A 19,344-nucleotide genomic window follows, 5' to 3' on the forward strand; every position below is an offset into this window, starting at 1 on the left:
GCCTAGGTCCTTCTAGAAATGCTGATGCCCAGATGGTAGCTGAGACAAATTATATCAGGATTTCTACAGATGGAATACCTGTATCCTTAATTTTTAAAAGCTTCCCAGGTGATTCTACTGTGTAGCAAAGGCTGAGATCCACTGATCTTCTAGAATAAGAGGTGAGCCTTTACCTGATTTGTTTCCTTGGCTCGTGCTTTTAATCATGTGTCTTGGTAGGTTCCTCTCAGTTCTCTTATAGGCTACGGTGATATAGCAGGAGCCCCCTGGGTCTCCCGGAATTCAACCTGAGAGAATGGAATGATTAATTCTTATGTTTCATGGTGCTGGCAAACTATTCACCCATGGCTGCTTCTGGCACACATCCCGCCACACAGGTACCAGCCTTCTGTGATACGGGTGATGCTTCAGACTTCATGAAGGCAGGTCCAGCTAAGAGAGCAACTTGAGTCTAAGGGACAGAGGGAGTCATGCTGACTCATGAGGCCCTTGAGCAAGAGACCGAAGACTCATTGACTTTCTTCCTTCCCATTTGTTAACTTCTTACGCATAGGAGGGTTGATCCAGCTCAACTGCTATCAAATGCAGGAATCTCTTCCTCAATATCCTTGATGGTCTCCCAGAGACATGGAACTTACAGTAAGTAGTGTGTGGAACTGGCTAGTCCCAGCTTGTGGGTTTCAACTGTGTGTATCTCTTCCCAACTCCATGTGCATTGGTGTCAAGTTGGCAGCCTCAGTCGCCATGGAGACAGTCTTTACACTCCAGAAATTGACACACGCTCCACATCAGGGCTTTTCTCTCTTCAGAGAGGCTGGTTGTTAAACATCTGTTCGTACAACAGTTAGTTTACTACTTAACAAAAGAGTCCATTCACTTGTGGAACAGTGGAACTTCTCCGTATTGCCGCAGATCTGCTTTTGGGTGGGCACTCCACCCAGTGGTCTCAGCCTTGCCCTTCGGAATGACTTAGACGACATCAAAGCCCCCTCTGACAAGCTAGCCCTTCAGATATTTGAAAACAGCTGTGATGGCTCTCTCAAGTCTTCCCTTTCCAAGCTGAGTATCCTTAGTGTGTTCAACGTTTTCTCATGTGGTTTGGAGGCTCAGTAGGTGTCTTTGAATATTGGGGTGCAGTTGCAGGGTTTTTAGAGGAAAACGAAAACTTCTCCCAGAGATGATCTGTGGACTTTTTCACAAAAGGCTTTTCATTCTCTTTCTACATTCAGAGTACCGTCTGAGCCACACGGAGTGAGTGTGGATGTGGAGTAGGCTACAGTCTTGGGTGTGGTTGCTGATTGCAGCCCACATTCTTTCCCAAAAATGCACATTGCTGCCACAATGCTTGATGGGCTTGAATTCATCAGAGTGTCATCAAAACACAGATTCTGGTTTCTGAAACAGGTAATTTTCCCACCACTGTTTTGTTTTCCTTCCAGAGGCTTTTAATGTTCCCCCTTTCTTTCTTCCCTTTTCTGTAGCGTTCAATCATTTGTCTCCTGATCACCAAAACTCTGTGTTGAATGACAGCGTTTTGAGTCCAGGATTCAGTCAGACACACAAAAAGGGAATTTGTTAAGACTTACCCAGCTGACTGTTAGTGAGACAAAAGAGAGAAGGAAGCCAGTGCTGTCTGAGTTCCGCAGAATCGCCACTCCCCATCCTTTTGGAATTGGGGCTCGGCTGAGTCTGGAACTGGCCTCAGCACGGGTTAACCAAATTGACAATAACGTGAACTTCCTTTTAGTCATCTTATATAGAGAGCAGGGACATGGGAGTTAGACTGGAGTTCTTTGGTCTAAAAGCAATGAAAAGTTCAATGCAGCTACACAGCCAACATTGCAAGGGTAATGCTAGGGATCTTTGTTTTGGGTAACTGAGTCCATTGACCTCCCTAAGAGAGCAGTGAGACTGTACCGGCAAACAGAAAGCCTCTTTCGGTGGGGTGGGGGGTCTTTGCCTCTTTGCTGTATTCTCAACATTGCTTCCTTTGTTTTTCATTCATTAGGATTTAAGTCTTTAGGAGTAGGTGTAATGGCATTTCCATCTTCTTGACAGAGAGAGAGGGAGAGAGGTGTGTTCAGGACTGCCTGTCATACGGTGAATTTGAACAGAGGCAGCTGTTGTCATGGTGATGGCAGGTTGCATCCCACCACCATGGAAACCAAAGTTAAAAAACTAATGTTAAGGCTGGAAGTCACATGATACATTTTTGTTTTGTTTTGTTTTAAAAAGAGAAAAGGGGTTTGGTTTTTCAATCTGTTTTTTGTTGTTGTTTTTTTTTTTTTTAAGACGAGTTGGGTTTGTTTTTTTTAAGACGAGAAAAATTCTAATAAGGAAAGCAATGAGATAATGAAATGGGACAACACGAAGTACGCAGAGCCTTCCACCCCATTTTTCTGCTTGTTAACAGTGCGTTTCTGCTGCCATGGGGGTGGGAAAAGAAGGAGAGATCCAGGGTGGATTTCCAGATTTGCAGCCAGAATTGTGTACTGATTCTTTGTCACATGAGGAAGCACAGGGGTTTAGCCCTCCTGCCCTTCGGTGGCAACATGTGGTCCACCCTCTGTTGATGAGCCCGGGACAGAGCCTGGAAACCTAAAAATAAGGACTGAGAAAAAAGAGATGGGAATGCAGTTGAGGGTGTGACTTGCCCCAGAGATGAGAGGGGTTCGTACATTGATAAGTTCAGATGCTTAACATTGTTTTTCAGGAAATTGAAAAATTTATCTGTAGCCCCTCAGAACCCCACAGAATACAGTGTCTCTATTTATTCCCTTTTCTGGATGAGTCTTCTTTGGATGCACTGTCCTCCTAAGTCAGCCACGGGAGCAAGTTCAGAGAAGTCCAGGAGGAGCCCATCCAGGAGCATATTAGCCACTGGGCCGAGGCTCCCTTGGACCGTGGCTAACCTCTGAACCTGGCCTCAGTGGGGCAGGGCTGAGAAGGCTTGCTGAGAGCTGTTAGAAAGCCCTCTTGGCTCAATCTTTTTATCTCATATTTCCTCCTACTTCATTCCACAATCTGGAGAAAAGGTGAAACATCCTTCCAGGAAGGAGAGCTGGCCCCAGGCCTAACAGGGCTGGTTTTAATTTTTTTTTCAGTCTGTGAGGCATTGAAGAACTGTACACATGACGTGTGTGGAAAGGCTAGGAGACAGCTATTCCTGTGAGAATGTCAGCCTCTAGGGAGGGGTGCAGACACTGCATGTGGAAAGGATGGTGGTGGCTCTGGCCATGTCTGGGTTTTAGGCCTAAGTCTCATCTCTTCACTATTACTGGTCCCTCCAGGGCAGATATTGTTCTCTGCAGCCCAGGCTGGGGGATATGATCTCACCAGCATGATCTCACTGCATTTCCATCAGGGTCTGTAGGAGCCAGAGCCGGACCTCTGTGGCGGTTCAACCCCTCCTGTTCTTAGCCCTGGCCTTGGGTGTGATGAATGTCCCTTCTAATCACTGGGCGAGATTGCATCAGAGCCATCAGCTTCATAAATCCTCCTCTGGGGACTGGTGTTTGGATGTGCTTTCCATATTCCCAGGAGGTTCTGGGCCAAATGTCTTTGCTCTCTTCCCGGAGACCCATTACCATAATTTTCTTTTAAATCCTTTATTGCGGTGGGTCTCTTCAATGTCAGCCGATGGCTGCAGCCAGCCAGCCCACTTCCGGAGGCTGTGACCCCTAACAGATGCTTCCCCCAAAGCTTAGAGCCAGAGCAGTGCTTAAAGATTGATTTAGTAGGAGAATAAAAACGACTGTGCATTTGTTTAGCACCTTACAGTTTTCAAAGGGTTTAAAACATTTTTTATTTTATATTGGAGTATAGTTGATTTACAATGTTGTGGTAGTTTCAGGTGTACAGCAAAGTAATTCGGTTATACATATACATGTATCTATTCTTTTTCAGATTCTTTGCCATTATAGGTTATTACAGAATATTGAGTAGAGTTTCCTGTGCTATACAGTAGGTCCTTGTTGATTATCTATTTTATATATAGTAGTGTGTACATATTCATGTATCATCTTAGACTTTGATCCTTTTGTTGTCCTCCTTTGGTTCTGGGGGAACGGGTGGCGGTGGTTTTCTCTGACTCGAATATCATGTCGGGGTGACTTTTGCGTGGAGAGCCGTGACTCTGGTTTCCAGTGCCAAGGTACGTTTTCTCCATTGCATTCCACGTCTCGAGGAAGATTCTAATTCTTCTCATATTAAAAAGGCAGCACGAAGGTCTCGGATAGCTGGATTTCACTATTGTTCATACTTAAAATATCCCTTTGGTGTTGTGTTTGAGGGAATCACAGACTAGGCAGCACCCCTCAGCCCATGACTGTTTTTGAGTCAGCATTCCACTGGTTAGAATGATATTTCTGTGCAGGTGAGGGAGGAGTGGAAGGATGAGCACAGCGCTGCCCAGGCTGTCTTCTGAGTCTCTTCCATCTCTTAGAATTAGACATCCCTGCATGCAGGGATGGACAGGAGGAAAGGAGGCAGACCTGCCCGTAGGGGACGTGCTCTCGGCCTGGGGTGAGGGATGGTGATGGGTCCTGAGGCCTGCTGCCTCTCGGACTGTGCTGTTCTAGACTCCCCAGGAGTTTACAGGAAGTGCCTAGGTGGCCACAGGCTGCCCCCCACAAAAAGCACGTTCTCCATTAGGCCAGGAGTTGGAGAGAGGGCACAGTGTTCCATCTGACTGCCTGTCCCCGGTGGGCCCTCAGCCCTCTGAGCCCTTTCAGTCTCCTCCTTGGTATTCTAGCGTTACAGCTCTGAGAGGAAGCAGCTGAGAGTGTAAGGGTCTAGGATCAGCCTCCTGATGGTACAGAGATGCATGTTTCCCTGGGGACACCCCAGATGTGCTGCTCGGGCCCTAAGTCCTTCCCAGTCCTGTACCTGCACGTCAGTCCCTATGAGGTGTGGATGGGGAAGCTCTGCTGGGTGAGCAAAGGGAGGACTTAGCTCCCAGGCCAGGCCCTCAGGGCTCTGTTGGCAAGCAGAGCCAGTGCCACCGTGGTAGCCAGTAGCTAGCCGGTAGGGCAGTCCTCTCCCCTGCCCCAGCTTTCTGGGCTTCGGGAAGGAGATGAACAAATAGCAGGTGTGCAGGCCAAGTCGTGCTGCTCAAATTAGCTGTGTTGCTAAGGAAACAAGTCAACCATTTGAAGGAAGGAGCATTGGGTAAAGGAGATAAATCAATAAGGGAACCTATTTTTATCATTTCCCTAATGATTGTCTTGAAGCTGCGAGATGGAAAAGGGAGTGTTGGAGTGACACAGGTCCTCATTAACGGGCTCAGAGCGAGAAAGGAGTGAAGGGGTGTTTGGGGAGATTGCCAAGGAAGTTTATAAAATGAGGCCCCTAGCGAGCAGACAGCGAGACTGATGCAGAGAAGAGGCATCTTTGCAGGTTTCAAAGAATTTCTGTGGTCATTTCCTCATTTGGTCCAGTCCCTTTGTTCTCCTGCATTTGATCCTCTCGGAAATCTTGTGCTGATTTCCATGACCCTCAGGTTGGCATGGGTTTTTGTGTTGGTTTGGTTTTTTCAGAATAGATATAGCTTTAATTGATTTTATAATTATAAATGAATACATGCTCATTATAACACAATGAGTAAAGGAGTAAAGAAGAAATCCTACTACCCCAAGAAAACTCATTATCCTTCTAGCAAGACAGATTTTTTTTCCTTTGCTCGTAAAAAAAATGTCTTTTACGTTAAAGGGGTCTTTTCTGCATGCTGGTTTCTTTTTTTGAAGAGCTTGTGTGTGTACACGGCACACAGCACACGAAGTTCAAATGGGTGTACTGTGTAGAGAAAGTATGGGTAGCTTTTGTAAGGATAGCTCCGGCTCTGGTTTTCCTGTGCTATTCGCTTATGAATTGATTGATTACTTTATTAATTAGTTAAAAACCAGTCATGGGGTGACCACTGTGTGCTGGACACTGGGGTACAGAGGTCCCTGAGTCAAACAGAGCCCCTGCCCTCAGGCTCTCTCACTGCTCCCTCAGCTCCATATGATCAAGATCTCAAGCCACAAACAGTGCAGACACCAGGGAGAGAGAGTGTTCTGTAACATGCGTTTGGTGTCAGGCACAGAATGTAATGGGTGTCTCTGAATTCCTGGGCAGAAGGCATCGGAGTCCTGGACAGACTTCCATTCTGTTTCATGAAGGGCGTTGTTCTTTGAGGCCTTGCAACACGGAGCTTCCTTTGACCTTTCCAAGCACATCTTTGCCTAGCCTGCGAGGTGCATCCTTTTGCCCTGTGGGCTGTTATTGCAGTCCAGGCTCTTCCTCTGGGAGATGTAGCAGAGCCCTTGGTAAGGGGCTTGAACTTCTGTTTCAGGAAGACAGGGAGCAGCCCCTGAGTCAGATCCCAAGCCGGGGGCCCGAGCCAGTGGGAGTGACTGCAACCTGGTCTTCGTGACAGCTCCTCAGTGGAGCTACTGCTCGCGGACGGGGATGCCTCCCTTTCATTCATGCCTGCGCTTAACACTGAGTGAGCTCCTACTGTGTGCCAGGAGCTCTGCTGAGAACCACCAGTGGGGAGGTGAACAAAACACCGTCCCTGCTTTCTAGGTATAGTTTCTTGGGGGAGATCAGTATGAGGAGGGATGATAAAACTGTACCATGCAGAGAGCTGTGGGGCATAGGGAGAAGCCTTTACAGACAAGGTGATATTTCACCTGCATCTTGATATATGACCAGAAAGGAGGAGAAAGGCCATTGCCGGAGGAAGCAAAATCACTAAGATGTCAGTGCCCATTCTTTGTGCTTTCTTCAGAAAGGTAAGTGGACAAGAGGTTAAAGGAAAGGGCTGTAAGGGGGAGTGGCTAGGGCCTGGGCCGAGCTGGTTGTTCTCTCCTGCTCTCCTCTCCTAAAATTTCCCTGTCCCCCTTCTTTCTTTCACCTAGTCACAGATACACAGAATTCCCATAGTTTCACCTTTACTTCTGCACCAAAATTTCACCTCAGATCCTTAATTGCCCCAGACATGAATTCATCCTGAGGTCGCGATGCTCTATAAGGCCTAAAGGGACATCCCTCTCCAGGGTATGTGCATTTGAAGTTTTCAAAATTTGCCACGCGGCTTGTGGGATCTTAGTTCCCTGACCAGGGATCGAACCTGTGCCCCCTGCGGTGGAAGTGCAGAGTCCTAACCACTGGACCGCCAGGGAATTTCCTGAGGTTTTCAGAATTTCAAGCCAAAGGATCACTGCTCTGAATGGGTCCTTAGCCATCAGACTGCAGGCAGAGGATTTGAGTCGGGAGGATGTGGGAACGGGGTCTTCTCAGAAACTGAATTAACCAAACCCTCACTTTTAGATTCTCGCCCCCTGGGCCATAGGTGGTGCCATTTGTTGAGCCCTCATGAATTCTTGGCCATCCAGATACCTGTCTGGTCACAGGAAGTCTGGCTCATCAGCCTTTCTCCTGCACCGAGCGCCCTTCATGGTAATGGCCAAAGAGCTAGCCCTGTGTCCCCCAGAAGCCTCATCTCTCTGCACCTGGACATTCTGGGCTCGGTGAGCTTACCGGTCCTAGCAGGGAGCTGTATGCTTAGACTGTCTGGCCAGGAGGACGCAGGTGTGGAAGTGGGCGTGAGGAAATGGGGCGACAGAGGGGCTGCGGCAGCCCAAGTGGACATTGCCGGGTGGAAAGCCTTGGAGATGCACAGCCAACAGGAGCTGCCTTGCCTGAAGGTCAGCAACTAAGACCTCCTTTACTTCTGAGTCTGTGCTTGTCCCTCGAAGGTGTTCAGGAGAAGAAGCCTGTCCCCCCCAGTAGATCAGTGAGAGTGCGCGACATCTGCAGCTTGAATGTGAACATGCATGTCCCCGGTCCTGCTTCCCAGGTCACGTGCTGGGCCCCTTGGACCCGCCGAGTAGCCTTCTGAACTTGTGTGGGGGCCTTCCAGCCATGGCAAAGGGCTGGCCAAGCCTGACACTTTGTGAATATTTTCGTTAGAGACAAGGACAGGGCGTGAAGCGGGAGAGGCATGAATTTCACTCCTGTCAGAGCCGCCATCCTCGCATCCCCCGGACCCTTGGGGACTGGCCGTGAGCTCTGCCCTTTGTATCAGGGCTCCCCAGATGTGTTCCTATGAACAGCATCCCCAGGAGAGATGCTCTGACAGAAGGGTTATATGGTGAAGAAGTTTGGGAGGGCTGTGTCCTGTTCCCAGCCCCCTTCGGGGGAGGGGGTGCATGCTGTGTACAAGAGGATTAAAGGCTCCAAGCACCCTGCTGGGAGGAAACCTGCTCACCTTGACCGAACCCAGGCTTTCCCTCATTCGTTGGATCGCAGGTTCCTGTAGCACTAGCATCCTGTGGCCTGCATCTTAGAAACATGCCCCGAGTGCCCTTCACTTCTTTTGCCATTTGTCATTGGCTTGTTGTCATGTTCTTGGTTCCCTATCTGTACCGATTCCCTGGGGATGTTCTCAGGAAAGGGCATGGATTCCTGGGCCTCCACTTCTGCCATGTTCCCATCTTCATTTTACCATTCGGGTCTGGGGAATTCTGGGTGTCTGAACCAGGCCGAGGATGGGCTTGCCTCTTCAGAGGGCTTATGGGACACCAGGTCCTGGTGTGGTCCTGGTCATCCTGCACTTGTTCAGAGCTCTGGATTAGAGCCCATGATGGGAAGGAGGAGGACAGTCCCCCTGTGGTTGATGAGCACCGGTACCCCTGGGTGAGCTGTGTGTGGGGACTTGTCACAAGAAAGCAGGCTTGTAAGTGCGGTGGGCATCTCTGGTGTGTATTTGCTGGCATGTTTAGCTCTCAGGGGCCACGCTCGGTGCCCGGAAGGACGGAAGGAGGAAGAGTGGCGAGGTGTGCTGGGGGACTTTCCATGTGGTGAGGCTCCCCTCTGACTGAGAGGGTGTCAGCCAGCCCAGGAGGGTATGGAGGCAGGAGGCTGGCTCTGAGGTCCTCTGAGCCCCATCCACCCAGTTTTCAGATCCGGTGGCTGGGTCCTAGAGGCCAACAGCACTGTCCCCAGGGTATGAGTCCCGTGTGAGTGTTGGGGTGTGTGGGAAGGGAGCATGGCCAGCTGCTGGAGAATGGGCTGTGACGCAGGGTTGCATGGGGGCAGGGCGTGGGGAGCGGTGCTGCTAAATGAGAATGAACAGTTCTGGAGGCTCGGATGCTGCCGGCCATCTCACCCCCTGCAGCCTCCCATTGCAGCACCGGGACTAGAGCAGCCGCTGGGGCAGCTCACGTCTTGCACGTACCACCTCTGCCCTAACCCCTCTCAGAGATGCTGCGAGTGCTTCTTTGCCACGGGTGTTCACCGACACGCATGTCCTGGTGGGGATGGGGAGGCATGGGGGCGTGTTTATGATTTGCCCTCCTTCTGTACTCCCTAGGGAGGGCTCTGGGCCCCACATCCTACACAGCCAGCTTGAATGTGTGGGGAGACAAGATCCCTTCCCTTCCCTCCACTTTATCAGACTTACTACTCATCTCTCCCGCCTGGATTCCAGAAGCTGCCAGATCCCAGGTTGCTCAGCAAGACCAGTGGCAACAGCTCACTTCTGTTTGTCACAACCACAGTTATGGAATGAAATCCCACGTGCAGAGTGATCCTGGAGCCGGTGATTCCCTCTCTCTTTTCTAGAAGTCCCCCCCTCCTGCCTTCCCCTGGGCTTAGGGCAACGGCACAACCTTTCTGCGGGAGTCAAGGATGCTGACCCTAGAATCATAGTCCTGTTTTTCAAGAAGTCGCGGGGAGCCCACTCACCTGTCTTCAGAAAAATGCAACAGAAAACGAAGCCTGAATTCATTATCCATTCATTTGTAGTTTGATTCCTAGAGGCCCCGACTTTGCTGCCCTGAATGCAGACTAATGATTTGTCTGTCTGTTTCCTATAGATGTAGACGCTTAGGAGAAAGTAAGGTGGGACAAAGCCAGTTTCTCCTGGCCCCATTATAGATTTTCCTGAATTGGATATTAAAATGAAAGGGAGCTCATGGAGAGAATTGTTCCTTTTCCAAGGGCTCTTCTTCTATTCATTCGAGCAGAGGTTCTAGAAGACGGCACTACAGATGTGATTCCCCGAGGCAGCAACGAACAGCCACAGCTGGATCCTTGCTGAAGCATCATTATACAGTCCAGTGGTTTGAAGACTGAGAAGAACGGGGGGCCTGCAACAGCATCAGTGTTTCTTCCTCCCTTTGTCCCACTTCCTGTTTAGTCCTGGTTAATTCCTGGATATGTCACGGAATTCACTAAGTATCTGGAGTGTCTGCCATATGTCTAATATTTATTGGCCACACTCTTTCTTTTCTTGAGAAGATACTTTGTGTTCAGAGCCTAATCAGAAACGGTTACAGTTCCACATGCTAAGGACCATCCACTGTCCTACATGCCTGTTTGTTCATATCAGTCCTGCAGACTGCACAGACACAGTGTGGGTTGATAAAGTTTGTGTATTGATGTACACAGCCATCTTGGAGGCTGTGTCCCTCTCTCTCTTTGGTGCATCTGTTTCTTAACTCCTCCTTTCCCACGCCGTTTGAGTACATGATCTTGGCCACCATCATTGCCAACTGCATCGTCTTGGCCCTGGAGCAGCATCTTCCTGAGGATGACAAGACCCCAATGTCCCGCAGACTGGTAGGTGCCTCCTTCCTTCTCATCTTTCTTTCCCCCTGTTCTTCCTCTTGCCTGGTTCCCTTCTCCTTTGCTTCTTCACCTGGCTCCCTTCCCTTCTGTACAGTTCTGTGAGTTTGTTCTTTGCTGAGGGACAAGTTGGTAACAAGTCCCATTGGGATTCATAAAGACAAGAGGACTGACCTTTTAAATTCCTGCTCCCAGGAAGTTCTGTGTATATACTGCATGGAAGCCAGGCAGGAAGAAAGGGAGGACACGGGGTCCACACACACTTCTCTCCTCTTTCTGAGGGATTTTGGGAGTGAGAGGAAGAGGGGAGAGTAAAGGAGAGAGCATGAAGGATGCTCAAAGCCTATGTGCATTCACTGTTCCGAACTTCCTAAACGTCTGTCCGTGTTCTCTATAAAGAAATCATCCATGTGTCTATAAAGTGTTCCCTCTAAAGAGGGCAAGCAAAATGCCTAAAATCCAAATGTACGGGTAAGTGGCTCCAGCCTGATAACCCATGGATGAGAAAGAACTCTTAAGCTTCCAACATAAGTGAAGGCCAGCAATGGAAAAGCTGACCCCTTCAAGGCAAAGCCAGCACCGTTGGTCATTGTTGTGGGAGGATGGCCGGTCCTGGGCATGAGACCCACATCCATCCATTTCTGCCCCTGGCTTCCCTTGCTCTTGTGCTCTCCGTGAGTCCCGCAGCAGCCTCACCCGTACATGGGGCTGGCTCAGCGCAGACGTCCAGGTGTCCCGTAGGAGGGAGGAAATGTCAGAGCAGAGAGGATAGCTGGCCAGGGTGTGCCTTGGCCCGTGTCTGATGAAGCACAGTCCTCCGCTCACCAGCACCTCTGTTCTGTATTCCACAGGAGAAGACAGAACCGTATTTCATCGGGATCTTTTGCTTTGAAGCTGGGATCAAAATCGTAGCCCTGGGGTTCATCTTCCATAAGGGCTCGTACCTCCGCAACGGCTGGAATGTCATGGACTTCATCGTGGTCCTCAGTGGGTGAGTCCTCTTCCTGTCTTGTCTTTGTGTGTGGAGGGGCCTGTGGGGTAAAGAAGCGGCTGGTGCTAGGAACCTGGCGGGTGGGAAGGCAGAATTTGGTGGAGGAAGGAGTTCAAGGGTGAGATTCCCACGGGGCTGAGCCATAGATGAGCCACCTGCAGGGGAGTGCGAGGACTCTGGAGACGCACGTGGCATTCGGCAGAGGCCGTGGACCCAAGGTCTGGCCGCTGCTGCTTCTGGTTTCCCATCCTGTGTTTGGCTGGGGATGCACAGACGTTTCCAAGTGAGTCTTTTCACTAAAGCAAGCGGCTTGCCCTAGCCTGAGGGGCCCCCGCAAAATGGGCCAGAAGATGCCATTAGGTGCAGTTTTCTTCTGGAGGTTGGAAAAGACTCTAAGTATATTTTCCGAACTGATAATTGAGACTCGTGTCCCGACAACAGAATTTTTTACGATTTACAGATTTATACGTATTTATTATACGAGGAGGTATAAAACTGAATCACACGGAAATGTCTGACAACGCATCCCTTTGGAAATTAACATAGTAATACTGCGTGGTGTCATAAGCAGCATATATGATGGCAGTACATTTATTTAAATATTCGATAGTCATTCTTTTGTAAATGAATATAGTATACCAGTATTGGGGTTGATCCAGCCCTGCTGGCAGCATATGCGATGGACCTTGGGACTGGTGATGATGGGCATTGCCTCCCTGGGCTTCTGTGGCTTCTTGTGTGTCTTTGTATCAGGTTGCTCTTGGTACCTGCAGGGGAGGGGAGCAGTCCAGGCCAGGTGGGTCCTGTGTGGGTGTGGCAGCAAGGGGTGTGGCATGGAAATTCCCTTACCCGGCTGCCCAGTTGTTCAAACCCGTGAGGACAAGATGAGAGTGGAGTAGAAAAGTGAGGAGTGGGGAGATATATGAGCTACCATTATGATTGACCAAAGGCAGAGGGGAGCAAAGAGGACCTCCCCCCCCACCCCCCACCCAGGGAATAGCCAGAGGAGTGGGCGTAGGTAAAATCTGACAGGAGTGAGTTTGAGACTATTTGCATCTCTTCATTATGTCTTCTGCAATAGACATAATCCTCATATGTTCAACCTTCATGTCAATTGTGATTAAGTGAAGGGGAAAAAGTTGAAGGGGCAATTGACTAGAATGTATAAATGGAAGCTCACGAGCATCGAACCCTTTAATATAGGGAACAGATAAGTAGATGGAGATGACTCTTTATGTTTAAAAACATCTGTTGCCTTACAAAAGGATTTTCCGAAGGTTATTTTTCTAAAAGAAAATTCTACTACTGCATTTAAAATGTGATTTAGTGTATAAAGATACACCTTCTGCATAGTGTTTCAGAAGTACATGGTCAAAGACTGCAGTATACCTGGATGATGTTTTGTGGGGTTTTCTCCCCAGCTTAATTGAAGTATGATTGAGAAATAAAAATTGTATATGTTTCAGGCGTACAATGTGATGATTTGATATATGTATACATTGTAAAATGATTACTGCAATCGAGCTAATTAACATATCCATCACCTCTCATAGTTACTTTTTGTTGTTGTTTTTTGGTGGTGAGAACACTTGACATCTACACTTTTAGCAAATTTCAAGTATGTTATACATTTTTATTTACTATAGTCACCATGGTGAATACTAGGTCTCCAGAACTTATTCATCTGTAGCTGAAAGTCCGTACCCTTTGATCAATATCTTCCCTTTTCCCCTACTCCCAGCCGCTGGTAACCACCATTCCTTCCTCTGTTACTATGACTTCGGCTTTTAAAAAAATTAGACCTCACTTATAATTGAGATCATGCAGCATTTGTCTTTCTCGATTTCACTTCACATAATATCCTTCATGTTCACCCATGTTGTTGCAAATGGCAGGATTTACTTCTTTTCAAAGGCTGAATAATATTCCTCTGTGTGTGTGTGTACCTGTATCACGGTTTCTTTATCCATTCACTCATCAATAGAAATTTAGGTTGTGTTCATATCTGGCTGTTGTGAATAATGCTGCAGTGGACATGGGATTGTAGATATCTCTTCAAGGTAATGATTTCATTGTCTTGGATATATATCCAGAAGTGAAATTGCTGGATTATATGGTAGTTCTATTTTTAATTCTTTTGAGGAAGTTCCATACAGTTTTCCATAGCGGCTGCGCCAATTTACATTTCCCCCAACAACGCGCAAGGGTTCCTTTTTCTCCACATCATCACCGACAATTGTTATCTTTTGACTTTTGCTCATAACTGGGTGATGTTTCAAATGCCCCTAAAATAAATACTATATACTATACAGGTAGTCCCCAACTTATGATGGTTGGACTTATGATTTTTTGACTTTCCGATGATATGAAAGCAGTGCGCATTCAGTAGAAACTGTACTTCGAATTTTGAATTTTGATCTCTTCCTGGGCTAGCGACAGGCAGTTTGATACTCTCTTGTGATGCTGGGCAGCAGCAACTGCAGCTCCCAGTCAGCCCTGAGGTCACGAGGATAAACAGCCGATACACTGACAACCATTGTGTACCCATACAACCATTGCGTTTTTCACTTTCAGTATAGTATTCAATAAATAACATGAGATATTCAATACCTTATTAAAAAAATAAGCTTTGTGTTAGATGATGTTGCCTAACTGTAGGCTAGTGCAAGTGTTCTAAGAACGTTTAAGGTAACTCGGCTCAGCTATGATGTTCGGTAGGTTAGGTGTATTAAATGTGTTTTCGACTTACGTTGTTTTCAGCTTATGATGGGTGTATCAGGGTGTAACCTCATTGTAAGTCAGGGAAGATATGTACAGTAAAAGGCCTAAATGAGTCTGATTCATTTTAGAAATATGATTCTGTCTAAAAGAAGAGTACTGTAATGTATATGGATTATATGCTACAATTGTGTGAATTCTTGGTCTCATTGAGGCCTATACGTGTCAGAGCCCATTTCAAATTCCTCGTCTAGTCTATTTATTTTTATTTTAAAATAGTCTATGTTCATTAAGGAAAATTTGGAAAATACAGAAAAATCAAAAGAAGAAAAATGGTCACTGATTAAGAAAAATTCCTGATTATTTTGTGGTATTTCCTTCCAGCCCCTTTAATGCTAAGCAAGCTCTTCTTTCAATGCCTGTAATTGTGCTACCTTTTCTCAGTATAGTATGGGCATAGTACATATTACTCCATATTTTGGTAAAAATCTGTAAGGACTGATCAGCAGTTTGTTAAATAGATGTACCCAGCTTACTTCTCCATTTTTGCAAATATCTGAGACTTAGATTGCTTTCTGGTTTTGGCTATTATAAATAATTATTAAAGATGCTCAACGTACATCTTTTGGATGTCACATTTTAAGAGACAGTTTGACAGGTTGAAGTACTTCTAAAGGAGAATCTGCCTTTCTGGGGTGGGGCCTGGGAACTAGGATGGGTGAGGGAAGGTGGAGGAAATGGGCCAGTCATTTGATGGAACGAGAGAAGGCTGGTGGGAGCCATAAGCACTGCCTTCAAATGAGGGTTGCCAGGTGGTTGAAGGGGCAGATTTGTAGAGTCCTTCGTCAGCATGGCCAAGAAGGCCCTCTGTGTCCTCGCCTGCACGTGTGGGGTGCACACGAGTGGGTGCAGGTGCTGAGCCCTTGGCCAAGTCACTTGTCCTCTCTGCTCTCTCCCCGAAGCCCAGGCATCTCCTGTTCTTAGTGGCTCTTCAAACTTTGCTGAAAGGCGACTGCTGTCCATCTGAACCAATGGGACTTTGCCCTTGTTCTTTCTGCACCTACTCATTCTTTCTCTCCAGGGAGAGGGCTTGGCACTCTTGAGATCCGAGCTCAGGGTTGCGGTTCTACCCCGCAGGAACGGGTAATCAGATTTTGTCTTCTGTTCACACGATGCTTTCATCTACCACATTGCATGGCTTCTAAAATGCATATTTCTCTTGCTGGAGCATCTCTGAAATCAGCCCGTGTCCTACAATAATGGCATGGTATAGTTTAATTGACAGCATTTGTCTTTCATAGTGGTAAATAGAACCACGGGGCATCTTACAACTGTTGGGGTCTTAGATGCAGTGAATATGTTGTAATACCAGCCCAGGGAAGCAGGCAGATCAGGCTTTAGATAGGAGTCATCCAGTACTCAGAGAGGTTAAGTGCTCAGCCCAAGACCACCAGCTCCTTGACAGCAGATACAGGAGGTGGAACTGTGCCCTTTGACCCAAGGCTGGTGTTTTACCTCTGCCCGGTGCAGCCCCTCCTTTAGGCTTCCTGACACCCGCCCCTGCAGCAGCCCGTGCTGGCTGCTCTGACTTCTTACCTCAGCTCCAGGTGTCACCTCGCATCTGCCACCAGCGCACAGGAGGAGTGACAGGTACTAGAGCAGGACACCGCCTCAGGCTGAGGCTGTACAACTTCTCAGCTCTCAGTGTGTGATGGGAGGTGGAGGGGTGGGGGGATGAGGTGCCAGACAGCTGGCTCAGCCAAAGACCTTCCATCACTGCCTTTTGCTCAGAGATGGGTGGTTGGGAGACCTGGGCCACCACATTCTGCCTGTACCCTCGACCTTCTACCCTTTAGAATTCTTAGGTCTGTAAGCTGAGGGAGTTCCATGGTTCGGAAGGTTAATTTATGTACATTATTCATCTAATCCTCATAATCCCCCAAATGGGATCTCGTTATCCCTGTTTTATAGATGAAGAAACCGAGGTTTGGAGAAGGTACGTGATATACTAGGAGGTACTAGAGCTGGGACTTGAGCCCGTATCTTCTGGATCCAAGTTCCTTCTTCAACGCTCATTTCCCCACACCATCAGTGACCTCACAAGCTCACAGCCTCCGTGGTTCTGTAGCTCTGTGATTGCATGTTCCTTTGGTCCCCTTGAAGCAATGTGGAATGGGCTTAGGGAGCGGCATAATCCGGCAGATGTCCCTGACCCAGAGCTGAGGCTTCACGTATGACTTGAAGAGGACCAGAGCCCCATGTGTCCATCCTAAGACTTCTCTCTGTGGGCTTGGAATACAACCAACTCCCTGCTCCGTGGTTAAGAAGGCACATGACTTAACTCTCATGGTTGAATACATAAAAACTAAACCCGGAGTTTCAGCTTGTTTCATTAATTGGCTTGTTCATTCATTCATTCACCCATCCATCCATTCATTTATTCAACAAAACGTGTATTGTTGAATACTCGAGCAAATTCTGGGACTGAGAAACACCAAGGTTAATGTATTCTCACTTCTTCTAAAAGACAGTGGAATTTGCTATTCTTTTAACAAATTATTACCTTACATAACTTGGGATCTCTCTTGTACCGGTAACAATTCAAGAGATGCTATTTCTAACCATTTGTTAGGCCCACCTGGAGAATTCTAAATTACTCAAAGTCGTTATTATATATTAGTCTTAATAATAAGTCAGTCCCTGGAATAGATGGGCAATGATAGGGGAGGATGAGAACTCAAAGGTACTCTTAACCCATGGGTAGGAACAGGGAAGTGAGGGCCAGGACTGTGTCTTTGAACCCTATTCATGTCTGTGCCTGATCAGAGTAGGTACTTAATAAATGCTAGTAGAATGGAATCACTTGTTCCATCCCAGGTTGTCTTGTCACCGATAGGATACAGAGGAGAGTGCTGGGGGCAGCCTGGGGCTGGCAGTGTGGAGGGGTTGCCTCTTCCCAGTCCTGCCTCTTGGTCTGGCTGAGCCAGGCAGTATCTACATCTCTCTCATGTAGCTATGACTCAGCCTGGCTGCTCACGTCCTGATCACTCCATTAGAGAAATGAGAGCTGGGAACTCAGCCTCTTAGGTGAGTAAGATATTGGACTTCCTATCATTCGGGCCTATTTACTAGGTTCGCAGTGTTACCTTTTGGGAATTGCTTCCTGGGTGATGGGTGCAGGGTTGGGGTCAGGGCTGAATATTGAAGACCCAACTTCCCAGAGGTGGCTATGGGTTGGGGGAGGCGTATGGAGAAAGAAGCAGAAAGAACAGAAGAATGCCTCACCTGGCATTTGCCATGTAGTGAAAGCTTCCATCTATTGAGCCATATTGCAAAGACTACATTTCTATCTATATCTGTATCCATATTTATACCTATTGCTCAGAACATGCTTTACTATCAGTTTTGCCAGCTTTTCTGTGGGAGATGACCTGTTTTGACTATTTTCTTAACTGCAAGAACATGGGTACAAACTCTGAAGAGTAGGCAAGTGTATCTGAGCCTGGGGCTCTGCCTCCTTCCTCTACCAAGACCATCACCCCACGGCCCGGGTGATCACCTGTCCCTCTGTCTTCCTTCAAGTCCTTCAAGGGACATTGTCTTCCTTCAAGTCCTTCAAGGGACATTGTTCACGACCCACAGTGTGCCAGGCACTGTGCTAGATGTGGGTGGGGCGGGGCTGGGTGTCCCCACCACGAGGCCGCATGTCGTACTTAATAAATGCTAGTAGAATGGAATCACTTGTTCCATCCCAGGTTGTCTTGTCACCGATAGGATACAGAGGAGAGTGCTGGGGGCAGCCTGGGGCTGGCAGTGTGGAGGGGTTGCCTCTTCCCAGTCCTGCCTCTTGGTCTGGCTGAGCCAGGCAGTATCTACATCTCTCTCATGTAGCTATGACTCAGCCTGGCTGCTCACGTCCTGATCACTCCATTAGAGAAATGAGAGCTGGGAACTCAGCCTCTTAGGTGAGTAAGATATTGGACTTCCTATCATTCGGGCCTATTTACTAGGTTCGCAGTGTTACCTTTTGGGAATTGCTTCCTGGGTGATGGGTGCAGGGTTGGGGTCAGGGCTGAATATTGAAGACCCAACTTCCCAGAGGTGGCTATGGGTTGGGGGAGGCGTATGGAGAAAGAAGCAGAAAGAACAGAAGAATGCCTCACCTGGCATTTGCCATGTAGTGAAAGCTTCCATCTATTGAGCCATATTGCAAAGACTACATTTCTATCTATATCTGTATCCATATTTATACCTATTGCTCAGAACATGCTTTACTATCAGTTTTGCCAGCTTTTCTGTGGGAGATGACCTGTTTTGACTATTTTCTTAACTGCAAGAACATGGGTACAAACTCTGAAGAGTAGGCAAGTGTATCTGAGCCTGGGGCTCTGCCTCCTTCCTCTACCAAGACCATCACCCCACGGCCCAGGTGATCACCTGTCCCTCTGTCTTCCTTCAAGTCCTTCAAGGGACATTGTTCACGACCCACAGTGTGCCAGGCACTGTGCTAGATGTGGGTGGGGCAGGGCTGAGTGTCCCCACCAGGAGGCCGCATGTCATGAAAACCCAGAAGAAGGGGCATCCAACCTAGCTCTGGGGACTGGGGCAAACTTCCTGTAGGAAGTAACATTGAAACCTGGGATGTGAGGGTAGGCCGTTAGGACTTAGACAAGGAAGGAGAAGAGCTTTTCCGGGAGAAAGAGTGCTACATACAAATCCTTGAAGCTGAGAGACAGCACGCTTCTGGGGAGTTGGCCAGTGGAATAGTGAGCGATGCTCCCAGAGAGGTCAGCAGGGGCCAGCCGAGGCCATGAGGAGGAGCTTGTGCCGTAGCCAGAAGGCAGTGGGGAGCCACTGAAGGCATTGAGCAGGGGTGGAATGATTAGTTCTAACTCAGTGCTGGATGCTGCACAGGTCTTTGTCATCCTGGAATTAACTCTGAGGAAAGGGCATGGAAAGGAGAGGGAAGCCATGGCCATACCCTTAGTTGCAGTTTGGGAGGAGGTGCATCACCCAGCAGG

The 19,344-nt window shown here is 48.0% G+C and overlaps 1 protein-coding gene across 2 annotated transcripts in view; it reads left to right on the top strand.

Annotated features, from left to right (window-relative positions):
• The window catches only part of CACNA1E (calcium voltage-gated channel subunit alpha1 E), a 303,184-nt gene that overhangs the window by 17,313 nt on the left and 266,527 nt on the right, over positions 1 to 19,344 (top strand). For both annotated transcript variants that reach the window (XM_007105781.2, XM_007105782.2), the window contains exons 2-3: positions 10,503 to 10,608; positions 11,466 to 11,605. In XM_007105781.2, coding sequence (XP_007105843.1) covers positions 10,503 to 10,608; positions 11,466 to 11,605 — 246 coding nt within the window. The remainder of the gene's footprint in view (positions 1 to 10,502; positions 10,609 to 11,465; positions 11,606 to 19,344) is intronic.

This window comes from Physeter macrocephalus, chromosome 4 (assembly GCF_002837175.3).
Source record: "Physeter macrocephalus isolate SW-GA chromosome 4, ASM283717v5, whole genome shotgun sequence".
NCBI classification, from domain to species: Eukaryota; Metazoa; Chordata; class Mammalia; order Artiodactyla; family Physeteridae; genus Physeter; species Physeter macrocephalus.